Source organism: Trachurus trachurus, assembly GCF_905171665.1.
Source record: "Trachurus trachurus genome assembly, chromosome: 10".
Lineage (NCBI taxonomy): Eukaryota > Metazoa > Chordata > Actinopteri > Carangiformes > Carangidae > Trachurus > Trachurus trachurus.
Window position 1 is genome coordinate 7,590,887 of NC_139894.1, and position 22,528 is coordinate 7,613,414.

General features: G+C 41.1%; 1 protein-coding gene across 2 annotated transcripts in view; it reads left to right on the forward strand.

Annotated features, from left to right (window-relative positions):
• Positions 1-340: 340 nt before the first annotated feature.
• Positions 341-22,528, forward strand: part of gria2b (glutamate receptor, ionotropic, AMPA 2b) — a gene marked incomplete at both ends in the record, with an annotated part of 47,602 nt that continues 25,414 nt past the window's right edge. The window contains one exon of one of the 2 annotated variants that reach the window (XM_083980504.1): positions 341-443. In XM_083980504.1, coding sequence (XP_083836630.1) covers positions 356-443 — 88 coding nt within the window. The remainder of the gene's footprint in view (positions 444-22,528) is intronic. The other variant, XM_083980505.1, reaches the window with a different exon arrangement.

The window sequence follows — 22,528 nt, forward strand, 5'->3', positions numbered from 1 at the left end:
GGAGAGGAGACAGAGGAATATCAAACCCCCCCGTGGTGGATGTGGACACTTAAACTGTGGACATGGAAAAGATAGTGAATTTATCCCTCTCGGTGTTGCTGGTTTTATGGGGATGCGCGCTCGGAGGCTCACCCAGTGTTCAGATTGGTAGGTATCCGTTTAGTTCAACGGTTTGAGATGACTTTGTGCGTTAAACCCTAAGAAAGAAAGAAAAAAAATGGTTTAAAACGATGTCTCATCATTGGACATGGTGCAAAGTGTAACTGGTATTTTTTTTCTTCCATATCTCCCCTGGTTTTTAGGGGGACTCTTTCCAAGGGGCGCGGATCAAGAGTACAGCGCATTTCGGATAGGGATGGTTCAGTTTGGCACTTCTGAATTCAGACTGACGCCTCACATTGACAATCTGGAAGTGGCGAACAGTTTCGCTGTCACCAATTGTTGTAAGTGACCAACACCTTCTTCCTTGGTTGAAATGAACCCAGCTACCCCCTCCTCCACCCTCCACACAAGTGTTTTGCATGTGATCCAGTGATATACTATATCGATGCCCGTGACGCGAGCTTGATTGATTGATTGTGATTGAGATTGGAAATCATCGGTGCTGTCTGATCTATATCCAGTCAGCAGAACATATCGGGGATGTGGCTGTGCCGTGCGCTGCATGGGTTGTATAGTTGAGGATGAAAGAGCAGCAGAGCATCGTGTGGGCAAGGGAGGAAAGTTGGTTTCCACAGTAACAGTCCAGTCACATCCATCCCATTTTCATTCCGTCAGATTCCAGAGATCAAACAAGACGACAATGCAAAAAAAAAAAAAAAAAAAAAAAAAAGCATCGACCCTGATTTGTTCTTTTCATCCATCAGCCTTAACGATTTTTTTTTGTGGCTGCAGTGAATGGGAGCACAAAAATTGGGGGGTTGAAATAATCCCACTTGATATTAATAAACATCTTGAATCTAACGTCATCTCCACTGGAAGGCATTCAGAGATTTGAGACTTTTCTGCTTCTTTTTTATTTGGGAAAACAAAACAAAACAAAAAATGCATTCAAAACATTATTATAAAATCGTTTCGCACGTGAAAAAACGAAATAGGAGTTGCTGAGATAGACAATTTCTTTTTCCACGCAGTGTGCACCGATGTCACGTCTTTCTTCAGCTCAGGAGGAAGGAGCGGTGCTCATCCATTGTTGGCTCCTTTAAGAATGCCTCCATATAGATTCACACTGAACACACACTCACACACATGTACACACATTGCCTACACACTCACACAGTGGCCGGGCGACGCTTTAACACTGAAGCATTGAGGATTAATTATCATGCTGAATTAACAGCAGAGGATCCTAAAATGATTGACACTTCCTTAGGAAAATACACTGTCTAATTAATGGGCTTCTTACCCAACCTTAAAGAGCTGCTCTCCTCAACAACTCCCATCACTTCCCATGTTGCTGCTGTTTCCGGTGATTTACGGTATTTCACTTCATTTCATTTCATTTCTGCCTCCAAACTGAGCCACAGTTTATTGCGCACTGTTGTCTCTGAAACAGCCGCAACAACAGGCAACAAGAGCAAACAGGTTCTGATAAGGTCGCTATTTTTAATAGCAGCGGCTCGCACATTTTCATTAGGCGGTTGCCAAGCGACTACTCCTCTCAACAGTCCCTTAAACATAAATCAAACGCTTCTGATTGGTGCGCGCCTCGGCCCCAATCGATTTCATTACCATATGAAAGCTTCCTGCTTTGGAGAGGGCTCAGCGCGTCCGGCACATCACAGCCAGAGTCATGTCGATGCCCAACATAGGCTAAACACACACACTCTCTCTCTCACACACACACATACACGACTGTAACATACTGCTTCTCACTGAAGAAGAGCTACCTTTGTGGAGAGGGTCTGTCTGTGATGTCTGTTTGTCTGTGTGCATCATTGAAAATATGAAGCTGATATCTCTAAATCAGCCCCAAACATTTCCAAAAAAAAAAAAAAAAGTTGCTTGTAAACATCTAACTTTGTTATCTCCTCATCTTAACTCATTTTTAGTTGTCTATTTGGGGTTAGATAGGGCAGTGTTGCAGATTATCCAATGCATGTAATTCATTAGTCTGGTTTCTTAAGGCCATTTGATTGGGGGAGTGGGCCTGAGTTAAGAGGTGGAAAAAGTAAATAAACAGCATTGGAGTCAATTTTATGTTCGTTCTTTTAATTTATGAGCCAATTCATCACTGCCGGCCATGAATCCTGCTGTTTTTTGTCCCGTAATCAAATTATTTAAAGCCAGAGTTCATGTAAAATCTGTGCACTGTGACCAATGTAAATGCTTTGAGCTGTTTGTTTGTTTTTTCGGGTAAATCAGAGTGTTTTTATGTGGCTGTAAAATAGCTTGAATGGTTTATTCTAAAGTAGTCGACACTTCAGACTGGTGACAAACTGTGATGCTGCTTCACCCCCTCCTTCTTTTATTATTGGTCAAACGACATCAACGTCACCTCTGACCCACAGGTGGGTGTAGAGGAGGATGGATTTGAGTTTAGAGACTGGCCGTTGTGCCGATGTTTAGTTTTATTTTTCTTGCCTATCACACAGCACCCGGCCCCGAGTGTATCAAAAAAGAAAAGAAAAAGTGTGTGTACTTCCTCTAACTGACTTCAGTGGGAGTTAGAAGAAGAGATGGAGGATGAGGGGGCGGCTGGGGTGAGGTGAGGTGAGCTGGTGGAGGGGTGTGGGGTGTGTGTGTGTGTGTGTGTATTGGGTGTGGGGGTTGGGGGGTGGGGGCGGGGGGCAGCTTTGCTATTAAGCCGGTAGATGGCAGCCTGCCTCAGCAGCATCCACCTCCATCAGTAATTATAGTGCATTAACCCCACCACTCTGCCTTTTGTTCGAATGTGCTTTCTGAAGCAGCGCGGTGGAGAGAATAAAAGGAGAAAAAGGGCGACGCTGATGTGGAGTTTTGAAAGATTATAACTACTCTAGCTATGGCTTCTTCTTCATAATAATAATACATTCTGTGCAGAGCTCCAGGACTCCTCACGCGCTCCATCACCAGGGAGCTGCTGCTCACCGGGGGAGGAGGAGGAGGAGGAGGAGGAGGAGGAGGAGGAGGAGGAGGAGGAGGTGGTGTATGGTATCAGGTGTGAGCTCCCCATTTTGGATCCAGTAATGGGAGATTTTGTCCATCATAAAAATGGGAAGCACGAGGGAAAATGTGGAACTAAACACACTGTGACTGAAGTAGACTACAAAAAAAAAAAAAAGACTGAGAGACAGATCGGCCTTCACACATTCACATCCCAGAATAGGGAGGGAGCAGATATTTTTATGAGCAGGACTAACTGTGTCTCATCTAAACTGTTCCTGTAGCACAAAGTACTGAAAGTTGGCACAGAACTTAGACTCATTTATTTTACTTTATTTTGTATTTATCTTTGATACTTCCTGTCCTCTTGTGTATTGTATCCAGTATTTTCCCTCTGATTTTTTTTTTTTTTTTTTTTTTTACCTTTTATTGATTTATTTCTTGTTTGGCCAATATAATACAGTGTATAGGGCTTCTCTGAGTTTATGAAATAAGACTATGGATGTACGCCCCTGCCCCACAGACACACAGTATCACACTCTGGTTGTACTCGGCCTGTGCAGCATCATACTCCATCAATGCAGTGTGTCAGAGACAGTGGGAGGGAGGATGATACATCCCTCCATCAATAACAGCTCATCTGGATGGGCCTGCAAGTGCTGCCAGGGGTGTGTGTGTGTGTGTGTGTGTGTGTGTGTGTGTGTGTGTGTGTGTGTGTGTGTGTGTGTGTGTGTGTGTGTGTACTGTCCACCCAAAGCAATACATCTAAAAGGAACTTGTTCAAAGTTCCTGGAATAGAGACGCCTTAGAGACGCCACGTGGTTGAATGACTAATGCTCCACCGTACATCATCTATATGATATACATTAAATTTCTGGGGCTAGTGCTTGATAACGAATTGATTATTAATGTTTTAGAGAGTAGTAATATGTTAATAAGGAAATGTTTGACTCACCAGGTTATGATAATGCAATGTATAATGCATTGATAAATAATGAGTCTTAGAAGATACAAGATTTATACCTGTTATAAAGTACTGTGGCTGAAGCTGTTCACTAATTCTAAAACTAATAATTAAAGGGGCATTTCACCAAATCACATATCTGGAGGAGTCCTCCTAAAATAACCCTTAATTATGTCATCAGGATTATCTCAGTTTAGTGAAAAGCACAGTTAAAGTAGAATAAGCGATCCGGTCGTTTTGGCTAACTTCTTGTCAGCCGATGGAGTTAGCGGTCCCCGCTCTCGTCCCTACGTCACCACATTCACGCGCATCCCTTGGCTGCACACAGAGAGGACCGCCCCTTTATGCCGTTCTCTCTCCTCATTGGATAAAGGTTGTAGGATACAAGGAAAGTTTTCTCCTCGGCTTACAGCAGAGCAGAGTGACTGACAGAACCATGTTTCGGACCAAACCCTCTATATAAGTGATTGCCGTCAGAAGATGTAACTATTTAAGACTTATATTAACACAATCATTCCGCTTACTTCTGCTTTAATCAAAGATTATATGGTTTTGCATTATCAGAAATGTTAAGACTGAGTGTTTTGAAGAGCTCCGACTGCTTTTGACCAACTGACAAACTCACCGACATGTGCATGTTGATGTGGAGACTCACAAGAAGTCATTAGGCTGCTCCATATTGAGGATTGGGAACCACCTTAATGTCTAAATTTAGCATCACCATCCAATTATCAGTTTACAGATTGTAGCGCCGACCTGCACCTTAGTCATCGATGACGCAAAAACCTGACACCTTTTTCTTTTTTTGGACAACTTTAGTGTTGGCTGACAAACTGAGATGCAACATCTTATTTACACTTTGACTTCCCCTAATTGGACAAAACACCTACAGAATTAGCAGCACTGAAAGGCATTATGTGTAGCCAAAAGACCAAAACAGACTTATCCAACAATTTAACCATATCCAGAGACAGACCTTTGCTTTTAGACCACGAGAGGTGTCTCTGTGTGTTTGTGGCTGCAAAATTAAACTTAATATTCTTGCTTCAGTTTGCTCCCATGCTTTTATTTCTGACACCCACCTCTCTCAAAGCCAAAGCAAAGGGCTCTTCCCTCTGTGAGACCAACGGAGCGTTTTGAGGTCACTGACACCCGTCCTGTGATTTAACACTTCAAAGTTCTAGTTTGTCATGGTCAAATCACGTCATACTGTAATTTCATGCATTTACATGCACACAGCATCTCAGGGCCACATGCATTCAGAGACCTTGCTGAATGATCAAAAGCCTAAACCGACGCTCGGTGGAGCATTGGTTATAGCCAATTTATTGTTCACACTTAATTAAGTGCATTCTCCTCCATTTCTGTGGGAGCTGTGAAATATTAAGTAGGCCTGGGAGCTGGCTGGTCAGAAAATGAGGCTAAAGAACCCTCTGTGGATCTTTGCTTGCCCTGAATACAGCCCCCAACCAAGGCCTTATCACTGTGTCCTCAAAAAACACAAGACTGAGATAGCATCGGTTACAGCATGATTCAAAGTGTCCCTGCAGGAAGTTGCCCTCTGCCTCGCATCCAGTGACTTTGTTTGCTCAGGGCCTCCAAGGCAGGTGGCTCAAATGCATTTCTGTCATAAGCTGGTGGAAGAACAAACTTTTTTTTTGGCTGGAGGTGTCTAAGTGCATCTCAAAATCCGGCCAGCACACAGTCTTTCAATGATTAATTTAGTCTAGACAGAGTGATGAGGCAAACTTCACATTATAGTCTTACTGGCGGCTTGTTGTTTGTTTTCATCTTTGAAAATCACCAAAAAATAAGTAAATTGACTAGAATTTTGATTTTACTTAGCATGAACCAAAAACATTTTGACATAATATTAAAGCAGAAGTGAGTGATCCGGTCGTTTTCGCTAATGCTGCGTTCCAGGCAGGCTTTTGAAATCGTAAATTACAGCTTCAAGTCACAACTTACGACTTTGTAGCGTTCCAGGCAACCCACTCGTGTTTTTCCGACCTGTTTTACCGGTGAAAGTCACTATAACGGCCACTCGTAACTTCCGACCGGTGAACTCGTACCAGATCGAACTGGTACCACTTCACGGTCGGAAAAATACGAGTTTCCTTGAACGCACCATAACAGTCCTCGTCGCTACGTCACCACATTCACGGCGTTCCTTGGCTGCACACACAGCCCTGCATGCCGTTCTCTCTCCTCATTGGATAAAAACTGTAGGATACGATAAATGTTTTCTCTTCGGCTCAGAGCAGAGCAGAGGGACTGACAGACCCGTGTTTCAGTCCAAACACTCTATGTAAGTGATTGCTGTCGGAAGATATAACTATTTAAGACTTATATTAACACAAATATATCACTCACTTCTGCTTTAACTCAAAGTGGACTGTTTTCCAGAGCTTTCAACTTCATCTGACAGTCTTCATCAGTGAAAAGAGTTGACTAAGACAAATGACTTACTTTCTACTGTATGAGGTACTATATCTCGCCATGTCTTACTTCATTGACCAAAAGAGAGGAAACTATGTAGATGAAAGCTCTAGAAAAAAAGTGAGCGGACCATTGAGTCAAGAATGAATGTAAAGAAATGGTTGCTGTATTAGCAGATATAAGCACCTGTACATACTAACTAACCATCCACTTCATGGAGTCACGATAAAACACAGCTTTTTTTTGATTGATTGATCCATTTTAGTCAATTATAGCAACAGTAAAAAGCAACATAATAAAACAGTCTGTAACGCCTGCATGTGCACATGTTGACAATTTATGAAACACACAAAAATACCTTAATACAAGGACAACCTACTGAAAGTTTTTCATCTCAGTCTTTATCAGTCAGTGGAGTTTTAATAAAAGCTCAATTTAGAAAGCAAAGCTTGTACACCCTTTTGAAATGTCATTAATTATTTATTCATTTTTATTGACATTAAGTAGATTATAGATCATTTCACTTCTGCAGAAAGTTTTGAGTTGGTGAACTTCTTTATAGAGGCTCTTTATGAATCTGACTTTCAAATATTTGTCCAATCAACTTGAAGTTCAATTAACTGAGAACAAATGGAATTTTCTTTAATTCAGCGAATAACCTTTTCTCTTGAAGAGAGATGCTCATTAGCATGCACACAGGAGAATCTGTCCTTCCCATCATCGTGGTGATTAAGATTTGATCCGGTTGCCTTGTCTGGTCCTACAGGGTGTTCTTGTCAAACTTATTAGGATTTGAGTGTGTGAGTGTGTGTGTGTGTGTGTGTGTGTGCAAGTCCAGGGACAAAGGGAAAGATAAAGAAATAGAAAATGATGAATGAAAATAACAGGACAGAGCCGGGCGAGGCGAGGGAGCAGACAGACACGTCCTTGTGCTGTCTGCTGCTGCCGTGATGTTATGTCTCACTGAGCAAAATGTAAATGTAATGTAAATGTAAGAACAAGTGTGTCCTTTTATAAAAAATCAAAAAAGAAAAGGGCAGGATGACTCAGACTACTAAAGGTGGATTCGATCAGAGGGGACAGAAGTACCTGTGCCTGTTTGCCTTCTTTTTGCGAAGCTGGTTCACTGTTGCATAAGCCTCTAATGAGATGTAAACATTCAGTGACAAAACAAGTGAAAGCCACCTCCGCTATCAGGTCTCATCCTCTCACATGAACTGTTTTCTCTCCTGCTCTGTGTCATCCCTTCAAACAGCCCAGTAAATCAACATGGAGGCCCGATGAACGCGTTCTGCTCTCTTTCATTCGGCCCCCGTCTCTTCGCCCGAGCTCGCCGTGTCCTCTTCACTTAGAGCTTTGATCCACTTGAAACATTTCTTTACATTATCGTTGGTGCTGTGAGGCGCTGTCTGTTGTGCAGACGGATCTATTGTACTCTTGTAAGAACTTGCTCCCTGATGTGTGTTGTGTGCCTGCTTTAAACAATAGGCCCTCATCTGGACCGGAGCCAGCCGCATCTCAGCAGCTGCTGGCTTGTCAGTTGCGTTTTTGTATAATTGTAGGCCTACCGAATTCTTTTATTTCACGCATCAGTGGGTGCGAGCTGATATTACACCGTGCATTTGCAATTTGGAAAATATTGAAGAAATACAAAATCAAACTTTGGATGCCTCGAAATTGTTATGTACATGTGAGCACAGTGTGATGTGTAGTGATCTGACGATTTGTTGGAAGCATTCTTCAGAAAACAGCCTCGTCTTATTGCATTCAGCTGTTTGTTACAGATTTAGGTGGAAAGTATGATCTTGAATGCAACAGCAAAACATTTAGATGCTTTTTTTAAACTGAGAATTACAGAGAAAGACATAGAGATCTGAAGCAGGTCTTGTATTATGATCCATTAATCTGAGAAATTGAATTGATATAAAACAGCAGTACATTATAGTGGAGAGAACAAGTTATTGGTCTTAATGAATAAATCTGATGTTTCACTGTGGATCTTCTGAGCTCAGTCAAATCCACCATGAATAGATCATGATTTGACACTGATTAACAACATCTACGATAAGATAAAAAGCATACCACCAAATGAGGGGATCACATTTTGGAAAGATGACAGATTCATTTAAACCACCACCAAATGTTGTGCTTGGATGGGGTTGAGTGGGATAATGATGTTTGGGCGCACACCAGGTTTTATCTTATGCTGTCACCAGCATACATTGTTTTATGTGAGCTCATGTGGGGGCTGTAATTTATCTTTTATGTCTTATGTGGCTGCAAGACAAAAATTTCTTCACTTGGCAAGTAAAAAAAGTAAGATAAAAAGCTTCTTCGTCACAAATGAGTGAAGTTTTTAAGCATTTATGAGACGTTGACTTTTGGTTTCAGCCGTGCATGTGCCGCTCCCGCTCCCCTGCTGCCTGGCTCTGTGAGGATGTTTGTCCCCACTGAAGGAACTCTGGGTGTTTCGCCATGTGAGGCCCTGTAAGGCCACAGTGTGTGGGCGCTGCCTTTGATCTGCCATCTCATAAGTCAATAATGGCCGGATTCAGCTGAGGCTCGAAGGAGTTCAGAGGTTGGAAACAACACGTTTTCTGTTTTGTTGGAAGGTTAGCCTTGGGTGTTTTAATGCTCCTCTTTGTTCATTTTTCTTTTCATTTGTTGCCCATGCTTTGTTCACAGATGAAAAGGAAAAATGGCATTTAAAAAAAAAAATACAACAGTGCTAACTAAAATGTATGGAGAATATTTGTTCTTATCTTAATGTAGCGATTCATGTTTTGCAGCGGATAATTTGCAGGTGGATGAAAAAAAACAAACATATGAAGAGAATAAACCATTCTCTCATGTGAACATCTTTATAATAGTCATTTTCCATCACACAGGATTTAGACAGTGGGTTTGTACAGAACTGAACTGGTTATGATTCATGTTTTGGGCAGCAGCCAAACGTTATTATGAGCTTTTAAATAGTTTGTGTTCAGGAAGCAGCGGTGACATTCAGAGTTTCAGTCTGAATGGATTAAAAATGTCAGAATGTGCTCAGGAAACTGTGAAAACACCTGTTGCCATTTTCATTTGAGGAAAAAAAAAGTTTGTACTTTCCCTTCTACTTCAGTGTAATATGCGAGTTAATCATCACAGTTAATGAAAAACAATAATGGGTGAATGGATGCAGGTCTCTAAATTAGGGAAAATTATTTGCTTGGGTTGGATGATTTATGCAAACATGCAAATTTACATGACAAATGTATGTTTAATGTGTGTGGATGAAACAGTGCTGTACGTTTTGGATCTTTGTGCATCTCCACTGGTAGTTGTCGTCCATCTGGACAAGAAATGCAGGAACTTATTGTGTGACAAGGACAAAAACAGATAAATATTATTGACTAACATATGACAAGTACTTAAGTGTAAGTGAGCACACGGTATACTCTGCAGCATCCGCCCTACACGCTTGGATAAGATCAGGTCAAATTTCCAACAATAAAACCAATTCAAATAACGGATTGACCACAAGGACAGCCGAGTGTGTAATAGCTGCCAGGACAAAACCATTAAATAGACAATGACATGGACAATTAGAAGCAGATAAGGAAATAAATAAGAGAGAGGAGGAACATGACGAGTCACAGACGGAGGGAGAGATAGGACTTTGGCCAGAGGCTGCTTCCACAAAGGCAGGGTCAGCAGCTGTGCCCCCCCCCTCCTTTCCTCCCCCCCTCCCTACTGCAGCAGGTGAGATCGTGTGTGACAGGTGTCTGAAGGAGAAGGTAAACAAATAGACACACACACACAGAGTCAGCGTAGACATATTCGGCTGTGTACAAACTCGGGCTATAGAGAGGTGGATGGGTGTAATGATGTAGCAGGCAGGTGGCAACTCTGGACTGTTCCCTGCTGTCTGCTCCTGTTTCAACACCGTCAGACTGAAGATAGAGAAGAGGCTGCTGGTGCTGAGGTCGACAGGAGTGAGGCTGCTCATATAAACAGGGAGGCACAGACAGAGTTTTTGGATCATGTAGGTTTAAGTGTGTGTGGGTTTCAGGCCTCACATTTCTAAGCAGATAGGCTACAGTACACACCGCCCCCCAACCCCAAGAGCAGGAGAAACGCTGGCAAAAAAAAAAAGGGGACAGCTGCATAAATTATCTGACATTTTCTGGTGATTTCACCATTCGCTCGCCAGAAGGCAGTTACACTAACAAACATCAAATACTTTCCCATTTTCCCATTTTCTCCCAGTTCTGCCTCAGTGATCAGAAATAAACAGCAGGGATGTTCAGATTTTTGACATTTGGTTTCCATTTGGTATCCATGTGTTACCAAGGTTTCAGCTTTCAGTGTGATGTACTGTATGTAGGCCTATAATGGTGGAAGCATTCAAGATCTTAGTTAAGCATTAGTACTGTATGAGGCTTGCTAATTGGCACTAAACACAAAATACAGCTCAGAGTGATGGGGAGTTTTGCCTATGAATACACTGGACAAATACAAAGTTTAACCTGATGATACACAGCATGAGTGGTCAAGAGATTATGAAAGTTGTCATTTCAATTCCATTATCACAAAAACAAACCTGATGCTCAAGGAAAAGTCAAGGAATCACCAAAGAGAGATGGCTCCATTCTCCGAGAACCATGTGTCTGCATAAATCTTTGTGACAATGCATTTGTTAGTTGCCAGGACCAAAGCTGTGGATTAACTGGGAAAGCTTGTGGTTTGAGTTAAGTATAATTGCCTCTGATGCTGAGTATAAGTTTTGCTATTGCTAAATAGCTAACGTTGGCATCAGCAGTTGAAGTTGTAAATTCAGCATCAAACTTCATTCTTTTACTCACCCAGAGGATATGATCTCTGGCCTCCCTGAGGCTCCCACTTCCTCCAATATACATTTTGGTGGCAGAAAAAAACGTAAAGTTATCCTCTTAAATTGAGGCCATAACACCTTTGTTGACATTGTTATAGGATGTGACCGCAACATTAAAATTATGTGGTTAATAATGGCTTTTATTACTTTCTTGTGTTAGTTGTATATGTTTTCTGAACCATCTTCCTAAAGTGGACTTTTGAAGTAGCTACTACATCATCTGAATCCTCTGCTGTCATCATACTTACTACAGCCGTGTAGCTGTAGTAAGTATTACAGGCAGGACGTATTCCTCTGCCAACAGTCATCCTGACGCCAACTTGAAGCCAGTCCATTACTCACTTTATTACCAGCTCACCCACATTCATCTGCACTTGTTCAGTGAAGGAAAGTTTGACTCAAAACACAGTCAGGAAAATACCTACGGAGGGTAAAACCATTCCAATCCCATCCTAATTGCGTTTAATACCTTAATGTGCCGCCATATCCTACACGGTGTTTACTTTTCAGCCAAGCAAACGCATTGCTTCTGAGCAAATATCAGTATGTCACGGTTCAGTGTTCTATCAACATAACAAGTTCTGTTTTGTGTTGTGTCTGCACAGCGAAACCAGCTTTCTGTATGTGAGGGGTGTTTTGTCAAAAAATAGTCAGATTTGCATGAAAATTCCCCACAGAAAAGGATGCATCAAAGCTCATGAAAGGACTCCAGCTGCAACCTCAATCTTACTTTTTAATGCTTCACTTCAGCGCAGAAAACTGAGGCCTCCGGAAGGTCACGACTGTGTTTGCTTTGCTTTTCAAAGTAGGAGTATTGTGTAATCTACATCTTCTTCTATGGGACTTGTCACTGGCACTGACTCAAAGTGTGTAAGCTCTGACAAAGACACAATGTCAAAACTGTTTTAAATAGTGCAGAGGAGTACTATATGAAAATGAAGCCAATCTCAGGAGGTGCTGACTTTCTCCCTTCAGGATTTTGTCATGCTAATGACAGTGTGCATACCATCCTCAGCTTTTGTGACATTCATATATGTTTAATTATGTTGTATCCTCTATTAAAACTTCAATTAGTGACCATGGCCTTAATTCACCTCTACAGAGAATCTGCAGTTGAGGATTGTTGAAGTACTAGGTTTTTATTTCTTATTTCCCTTGTTTTGTCAGTGCTGTCCCTGTTTTGATATCTAGTCATGAGGGCTGTATACACTCAACAGTTTCAGAGTCTGAGATTTTTCTCATCCAATAAATAAGGTTTTATCACCAGCAACTTCCAAGATGAAGACATTTGTATTTATTGCGGCTCACAGTCCTTGGGTTGAGGTGTTTTTTCAGATTTCACATTTTCAGACATGCAGAAAATGACTGTCCCGACAGTAAATTAGGTGATAAACACCATAAAATCCCAGATGTTAGTAATAATCTGATTCAAAACACCTGTGCCCTCAGAGGTTATCATGGTGATTTGAAGATGTGTGACGCAGGACGAAGGATGAAAATGCTTTGGGACAACTGGTCACCTTATGTCTCATAAGAAAGCCTTGTCCCAGCTCATAAACCTTTTCCTTGAGCTTTTAATTTGACATGAAAAAAAAGACAGACTTGGACTTTAAACCATTTCATTTTTTTTGAAGGCCTCTAAATTGAAACATCTGCAGGAAATGTTGAATTTTATTGATTGCAACTTAATGGCACTCAATGAATCACAGAGGCTTTTGTAATTAATCAGCCAATGTAAACAGCATTTCTGTTGAACTCCAAAGGGAGATGAAGAGCAGCAGCAGCAGAGTTGTGTATGTAACACAACTCTGCTGTTGTGCAGATGGAATTAGTGCTGTGGAAATATATATTGCTGAATTTACTCAGCCTTAATTAGCGACTGATTTATTTTTCATGCTGGCCATCTCCGGGGTTTGTATTACAGTTCCTTATTTGACAAATATTGTATTATAGTATAATGTAGAAAACCTAATTTTTGTTTAATCCAATCTATATTCAAGCCTAAAATAAAATATTTCACATCCAATGTACAAATGTAATTTGAACAGGAGCTATCAGGATCATCTGTGTTAATGTCTCTTCACTCTGCTCAACCTCTTTGAGTCGATCCCTATTCATCTCCAGCAACTGCTGACTGTCTGGTTGCTATGGCAGCTGCTCCCTGAGATGCTGGATGAAGCTGTGTTTTTATAGATGTAACTAATTTTGCTCTGGCAGGTTCCAAGATCATTAGAACATAGAACAGCAGATCCAAGGTCTGCTTTGGTATTTCCACTAAAGGTCAGCGAACACACAGTATGTTTTATTACAGGAGGCAGATGAAATTTGAACAAAGTAGCTGTGTGTGATGTATGGGGCCGGTATGGGCCAAATCAATATGGATGAAGAATTCTGTATTGTGCTTAGTGGGATGAATTGGTGTGCCTGTGTGTGTGGACACCAACACAACACAGCAGATCCTATTGTTCAGATCTAAGACTTAGGCTGTGTTTAATGGAAAATCATTTTCATAATTATTGTGGAGGAGCCACAAATTAGACACAGAGCTGCAAGGATTCAGTTTATTGTGTTTTGCAAGATAAGGTTTTACTTCACCTTAATGTTCAAGTGTCTCATCTGGGACTCGCCTTTGTTAAAACCTCCCATACATTTTTTGTTGTTGCAGTTTGTCGTAGAGGACAATGTGAAGGTTTCTGCCTCCAGGCAGAGCTAACCTTGGTGGTGTCACTTTTTTTTTTCTTTTTTAAACTTGAAAAAGCTCCTCCAGAGCCATCTCTCTCTCCTCTCTCCACCTGAGCAGCACGGCCCATGATTCCCCAGTTGACTTTGATGAATACAATTGGTGGATTTATTCGTTTTATTGATCCAAAATTCACAAGAGCCGCAGTACATTGTTAGTTAGCCGTAAGTGATGGAGCTAGAGTAGAGTAGTCAGCAAAACTACTTAGTCAATAACTGGCATAGATGAGCTTTTCAGGCAGTTTCTGTCGCTCCTCGCCCCCCACTCCCCCACATCCCTCCTTACAGCTGCTCCTAAAGCTTTCAAACAGAGGAAAGAAAACAACAAACGGCAGAGAGCTGAAATGACGATTGGGACATTTTGGGCACTGTACAATGATCACATGCTGGGCTTTCAGTATGTGGAGCATTCATCACATTCTGTTCTTCTGAAACCTCCATCCTCCATCCACCACGGCCGTCACAAAGCCTGCAGGAAACAGGTCAGTGAACAAAAGGAGAGAAGTGGGAGAGAGAGAGAAGGAGATAGAGAGACATAGGATGGGAGATGGGAGGAGGAAGGAGCGAGGGAGGGGGGTCAGAAGTTGATAAGAACTGAGCTATACTGTTCTTCTCTGGACCAGCTGCCGGAAGAGCTGCTCAAAGGCAGACAAAAACACTTCCCAGTGTGCCTCCCTGGCCCACAGTGACACCTCCCAGAAGTCTTCCTACCGGCCACTCAAGAGCGTGACTGAGGGCTGTCACCCAGGCAACGGCCCGTCTCGCTGTGTGATGCATGTACTGCCAATGAGGGAATTTCATTATGAGATTTGTTTGTTTGCTTGTGTGGAATATGTGGTTTCACAGAAGCCTGTACTGTATATAATGTGTATGTATAATTTCTGCATATGGTGACTTTGATACACACTTTGAAACTAGTGCAAGTGTGAAGCAGAAATCGAACCGGTTTGGCCGGATTTCTTCCCGTTGCTCTGAGAAAAAAAAAGACATTTAAAAGCGTCAGCAGCACCAGATGAAATGATGTGCCGAGGTGAATATTTTCTGGAGAGGAGAATGGCTGAAATATGTTTCCCTGGCAACCGACCGTCTGCAGAAGGGAATGAAACCAGATCGTGCTTTTAAGGGCTGCAGACAACACTCTCAGAAGTTATAAAACACAGCCTGCATTTGATGCTGATAAATATTTAGCTTCTGCTCGTGTGCCGTAGGTGCCAGCTTGGTTGAGCATATTACATCTTTCATAATCCTTTAACCTAAAGAATCCCTTTGGGAATCGTGTGAATGTGAATTCAGCTGTGGGCTACGCAGGGTTTTAATTGAGACAGGAAGAAAAGATGAAAGTCTTAAAACAGTTCTTGTGTCTTGAGCCTTAAGTCAGAACTGTCTTTGTCTCTGTTTTCTACCTCTGAGGTGGCATGATAAGGATTCAGATACTAAACCATACTGTAGTCTGACATTACAGGAACATTTGGGGGAGACAGCTGAGATTTTATTTTAAGAGGACTGTGAGGGGCTGTAAAAGTGCTGAGATCACTCAGGAGAGCGATTGCATGACTTTTTATTTTCTATTTCTTTCCCTCTGTATCGGCAGCAGCAGCCAGAGCCAGAGGCGTATTGTTTTCAGGTAGACCATCTATCTCATTCCCATGGATATGACATCTCAATAACAATTCAGCTTCATCAAATTTGGCACAAGTAATCCTTAAGACATAGTGGTTATATTCTTGGGGTTAAAGGTCAAACCAAATTTCTTCAAATCTGAAAAACGTTCTCCTCAATCTAAGGAGAAACTGATTAGATTTAAAAGGTCAAGGCCGTGGTGACGTCACACAACATGGTTTGGGCCGTTTGAACGCAATATCTCTGTAAAACCCTCAGGGAATTTCTTCAAATATGATTTCAACATTCACTTGGACTCAATTACAAACTCATTACACTTTGATGGCCAAAGCTCGAATTCGCAGTCAGCTCAGAAAATACTTTTTAGTCAATATTTAAGCTTTTACACAACAATTATGATTAATCATTTCACGAAAAATGATGAATATGGAAGACGTTTGCTTCAGGAAATTTTAGGAAAATGAATGTAATGAAGCAATGTGGACTGTGGTTTTCATTCCATCAAGTCACCTAATAGTCAACCTCCAGATCTTAAAGCCTTTAGCCTCTGAAACCAAACCTCAAACACAGAGGTGGCACTTGCAAATCCCTCAGAGGAGATGTTTCCGAGGGCACAGATAGCCATTAAGCCCATTCCTGTTTTTGAGCAGATATAACCCACGAGGTGAAAATCTGCTCTTGCAGCAACTGTATCAGTGACAAACATGCTCGGGTTGCTCTGATGGAAGGGTTGGTGGGTTTAGGCCACGTCGCTAAACTAGTGACAGATCGGTTTTACACAAAGGCCCCAAAGTCCTGAGGCCTTTTCTCTGTGGTGAGAACAGGAGTGTGGGAGGGGGTGAGATATCTAACAGTCACTTCTGTTCGCTGTGACTAGACTGCTGATGATCATCACCACAGCCACATGGTGTGTGCGTTTTTTGGTGTGTGTGTGTGTCCCTGTTGGTTGTCTTTCAAATACAGATATTTTGTCAGCTGCCCTCTGGCCACTGCTGCCTCATGAAAACTGTCTGTTAAACCTAAAGAGAAACTGCAAATGGCATTGAACTCTTTCGAGTCAGAGGTTATTATATAACTTGTCTAAAAAGAAAAGACTAACATATGCCAGACCTGACGAGTGCACTGGGTCAGTGGCTCTGCATGTTCCAATGCTTTTCAATGAAATAACTGAAAAACAAAAGGCTTTATAAACGTTTATCTTAATTTTATTGAAAGATAAAAATGTTGAAAAAAATAACATCAAAAAAGAAAATTCCCCGTATCCCTTATGCTCTCAGATCTCACACAGATACAAGGTTCATTACGTATCAGCTAAAACCAGACAGTCTATTAGTAGTTAATTAACACCAGTTTAATCTTTGATCAGTCATGTAAACAGTGGTGGAGTGGTGGAGATGCCTTCAGTGCCACAGTGGTGAAAACCAGGTCAGCTAATTGGGACGGCTAAATATATTTCGCAGGGTACACCTTCTCCTTGCAAGGTGAAACACAGTGCCAGAGTCACTGCTGCGACAGATTTAACATCCTCTTCATAATGAGCTGATTAGAAGCTTCTGATGACCACAGTGTGTGTGATGAGGGCTCATATATTTGCAGTCAGCCATAAAAACCTGCAGTAACTGCAGGGACTACTTTCAGAGCTGTTAAGAAATTCATAAAAAGTTTTCCAGCCATTGCCCCCAGTCAGGATTAACTGCAAACAATCCAAGTTGTATACTATTTAGTGTTATTGTCCAGTTTGTGTCATGCTGAATCTGCAATGTATTTCAGTGAAGTCTGTCATTTGAAAACTATTTCTCCCTCTTGACAATATGAACACTTTGTAAAATAGCTATTATGTACAAATTTGCATCTCTCAATATCACATAATGAAAAGCTCCATCTCTAAACTCCTGGATCTGCCCCTTTAAACCAGATCCACACCATAATTTAAGGGGTTATTCCCAACCAAAGGCCCCATCCACCCACCAAGTGTAGTACAAATCAGTTCAGTGCTTTTTATGACATACTGCCTGACAAACAAGCAAACAAATGGACAAACAGACATGGTTGAATCTACTTGGCAGAGGCAATAGTAACATCAAACTCTGCAAAACAACTGCGTTCTTATCAGTTTATGAACCAGACTCATACTGTATATAAAGATAATATCTACAAAATAAACAAATAAAGAAAGGATCAAATAAAATATCTCAAGATTTTGCATGATAAATCTCTTGTTTATTATTATATCTGTGGGAAATGTTTACTTCCCCCGGTGCAAGAGTTGTCACTTTGCACCTTTGTTAATGTAATCTCAGTGTGCAATCTTATATTTTAATGTTGCTCCTGATAAGGCCAGAATATCACCTTCAGGCACACAATGTTTTAATGAACCAATTCCTCTCGCAAGCAGTTGAAACACAACCGTGAGCATGTGTCAGATCCATGAAGGACAATTTTCCATCCTAATGTGTAATGGTATGTGTGGACTTCTATCAGCAAACCATCAATGAAGGACCCCAACTCTTAATATCATGTGCTGTGTTTTTGAACATGTTGATTGATGTTGTGTGAATGTGCTCTATATGTTTTATGTTTTTACCTGCCTGCAATGCAAATTTCCCTTTGGGGACAATAAAGTCGAAGTTGAAGTTGAAGTTGATTGAAGGCAGAGAGGAGATAGACACCCGAGATTCTCAGGGAAGGCTGTAATGGTGTTTATGCAGTTCTCAAAGCAGATACTATATGATATAGATCCTACTATAAATGCAGCTGAATAAATCCAAAATACACAGTCGTGGACATAGTGGTAGTTTCCCCCGCACTTGTTCTTCATACATCAAACATATGTTGGCTTCATCTTTTTACACAGGCAAAGCAAACATGCAGCATTCATAGGAACAGTATTGGGCCCCATGCGCTTTTGTCTGTAACTACAATATTAGGATTACAAGTCCCCAAATCGACTGTGTGTTTATCTTAGTTGAACATTCCCCAGATTAAGTGAGAATGGCATTTTTTTTCCTTCATTTTATCTTTTTGAACAGAATTATAGACTGGGAAAATTGGATCAATACCATGGTTTACAGGCCCGGCAGTGAGCTATAATGAGATACGTTTCAACATTTTGCTCATGGTGTCTAATTAGTGTGACCTCATCAACAAAACAAAAAAAGCAGTCTTTTCCCACTGTTAACAGGGGAGTTTCTGAGGGCAAATTCCCCCCTGGTTTCATTGAAAAGCAGTCAGATGTGACAGAGGCTTAATGGCTTTTTCCACAATCCTCACTGTTTCTACTAGTTACTGTTTGCGGCTGGCTTTTCTTCCATAATTAAACATTTCTAAAGTCCTTATTGAAGAAGCACATGTAGACGTCTCAAAAAACCTCTTGGTGTTCATTCTTCTGCTGTCACGTTCCAGAGCCGGAGAAATCCTCTCTGAACGGTCGCCTGAAGGAAAAATGGGTAGTGCATTGCTTCTGGATAAGAATTACCATATTTGGTAATAAAGTAACATGTTGTCAAACTGTTCGGTCTGGCATAAGCTGCAGCACAGTCATGGGGATATCCAGGCTCTAAGCATGAGCTCAGAGAGTTTTAATCCTGGGCAAACTCAGCAAGCTCACCAGTACAGAGTGTCAGCAGAGGAAGCCTGCAAAACATGACAAAGGATGGACGTGACAGAGAGAGACTCTACAGCTCTATTAGCTTCGGGGAGTGGCTGCTAGGATATATTTACTCTGCCCCATGCTGGCCTGATGAGATAGGATCTTTTCCCTTCATCTGTACAGGGAGTTACAAGTTCCATTGTGATACACTAAATATGATATAAAGTTACCAAGAAATGCCTTCTGATTTCATCAGCTACACATAATCTGTCTAATAAAGGAGCATGAGGAGTCCATTGTGACACAGCATGAGTGATTTTCTCTCGGTAAGAGCAGCGAGGTCTAGGCCTTGTATGGATTTTTATTAAAAAGTTATATTAAAGCCTATATAAATAAATCTAATAATGCATAGGCTACATAAAACAAATAATAATAAAAAAAAAATTATGAATAAGCAAACAAACAAATGCATATAGCTATTAGCCTTTTTTTTAATCATCAAAATGTTTTTATTTGGTAACAATTTGTGCATTTTTTTTTTTACTTTGTCTTTCATAAGTTTCTACATTGTCAAGACAAACTTTGGCTAGTAGCCTAGGCTTATTTGCTCAATTTACCTATTTTACTGTTCAAAATGAAGTATTTTCTGTCAATAACCAGTCACAGTCATCTTGTCATTTACAATTAATAGTGGTGGGCTGCATCTTATGTAGTTGGAGTTTGTCTGCATGGCGACATAAAGTCTGACTGATTGAGGTCCATGTATGCCTGGTTAGACTTGATTCTTATTGGCTGGGTCAGGCAATGCCGACCTCTGATTGGAGGAGAGAAATAATAAGTCCCGCCTCCTCCAGGTGAACGTTGAGTAACAGATACAGTAAAACACGAACGGAAAACTGCTGCTAGTAGGTTGAAGTACTTAATTTCAACCAGTGGTGGTGAATAATATCTTTGCTATGGGCGGTAGGAGACTTTCAGACAACATCTTTGCGACGTGAAAGAGGTGGTTCAGGGATTTGTGCGCCAGGAGTTAACCGCCTTTGGTGAGTTTAACTAAGCTAGGTCGTTTTGTCTGATGACGCATGCGCCATGCGAGGAGAAACACCTGCGTCAGTTTCATGGTTACTGTTTCAAAGCTAAAATGATATCATAATTTGTTTAAAAAGGGATGATATATTTCTAAAGGGAGCTACTGGATAATGGATGGGGTATTGGTTATGGCATTAAAGGGTATGAGTGTCTTAGTAATAGCCTTGTTTTTATAAGATTTTGTGGTTGTTGGGTACTACTACCCTTAAATTTTGATTTTGTATTTCACTGGAAAGACTTTTGTAAGCTGCCTCTCTGAACCCATGGGAATTATATTATGTATAGGTATCCATATGTGGGCTGTGTGTGTGTAAAAATATCAAGCTGAAATTCAAACATACTTTCACAACAGGCTTTGTACACAGATTTATAAAGTAATATGATGGATGATTGGCATTTGCATCCTATAATTTCTCATTCATTCATTATTCATGGGAATAATTGCATATGTGCATTTTTACACCTCAGTGACCCCAAAGATTACAGCACCTGCATCAAAGGCAGTCAATGAAATAATCAATTATTTTTCTTTTAGTATGCCATTTTTCAATTGTTCATAAAAATAATAGGTGAATCAGGTCGAGTGGAGGTTGATTTATGATTATTACTGTCTGGTCTATTTGTTTCATGGTTTGTTCAGTTCAGTCAGCTGCTATCCATAATCATAACAGAGCGTCATGTCTTAAATACCATGTAACCTAAACCCTCTATGAGTGATGTTTCATTTCTCTTCACTGAATTGTACAGAATAATTTTCCTGTTAGATTGCGACAGTTATCAGGCGACACATTTTCGTTTTCATTAGCTCCAACTAGCTCCAACTAAGGAATTAGATCGCTGATGTCTTTTCTCTCTATGGCTGCTGTCATCTGTTAAAAAAAGAAAAGAAAAAAAAAGAGTAGGAAGTGTGCCAGAGACTGATTAAGTATGATCGGACCACTGTTAACGCTTTGTCTCGGGCGGCTGTGATGAACATTTAATTGCGTTGAGTCTACGGATTGGTTAGATGTTGGAAGCACTTGAATGCTGGCAGTGGATGAAAGCTGGCTCTGCCCCCACTTATATTGGCCTGCTTTTGATGAGCTCTGCATGTTTTGGAAGTCAGAGGGGTAACAGTTGGGGGTGAGGGGTGACGCCTCAAGGATGGAGAAGATTGGCTTTTGACTATAGAATGAATGGTTTGAAGACTTGGTAGAAAATCAGAGGTCAGAAGTGAATAAGTAATTGTCATCGACTCAAAAATATTGCCGTATGTGAGTAGTCTGTTGACCTAATATTACAATGTGTGTGGCAAAATTTTATTAAGTCGTATTTGCCAAATCCATCCAAAAAATGGAGAAGCAGTTAAGTTAACATGCTTCTACCCATGGCACATACCTGCTTTTTCTATTATGTTTTGCATTTCTCCCACTAAAAACTCACCTTACATATTAAACAGACCTGTGCAGCACTCTCACTGTCTGTCATGCACTGTGCCATTGTCTATGAAGAAAATTAAACTTAAACTTCAAGGACTGTGCTCCATGCAAAAAAACAAAGACTAATTTGAAATTGAACTTCACAACTCTGTTGGTGGAAGGAGAAGTTAGTTTTAGTATAATTAAAGTTCTTCATGGTCTAAGGCCCCATCCACACGAAAACGCGGCTTCACTGAATCCGATCTTTTTCTTAATCGTTTTGAAAAAAATCTCCGTAAACACGGCATCGTTTTCAAAAATATCTGCGTCCACACTGATCCAGTGAAAACGACCCAAAACGCTGTAGTACCTACATACTGCAGGCGTGTGTGGAGCGTGTGTGTCGCTGTAGCGCTGCCTGCCACACATCAACACGTAAGACAGCTGAAGAAGACGGGAAGTCCCCGCTGTAATTCAATAGAAGAAGAAGTCCCCCGCTGTATTCAAACTCAAAGATGGATTAAATGTTGACAGGGAGTCGTGTCAGAGTAAATATTACGATCAGTGATGATTAAACAGACGTGATTCAGCCGCAGCGTCTGAGCGACGCGACGTTAGTCGGCCGTTGTTGTTGTTACGTGCATAGACTGTCAGTGTGCAGCTGCTGCAGCGGTGTGTGTGTGTGTGTGTGTGTGTGTGTCTCAGGTTACAGGTAGAGCGGCGGGGGGCATGAC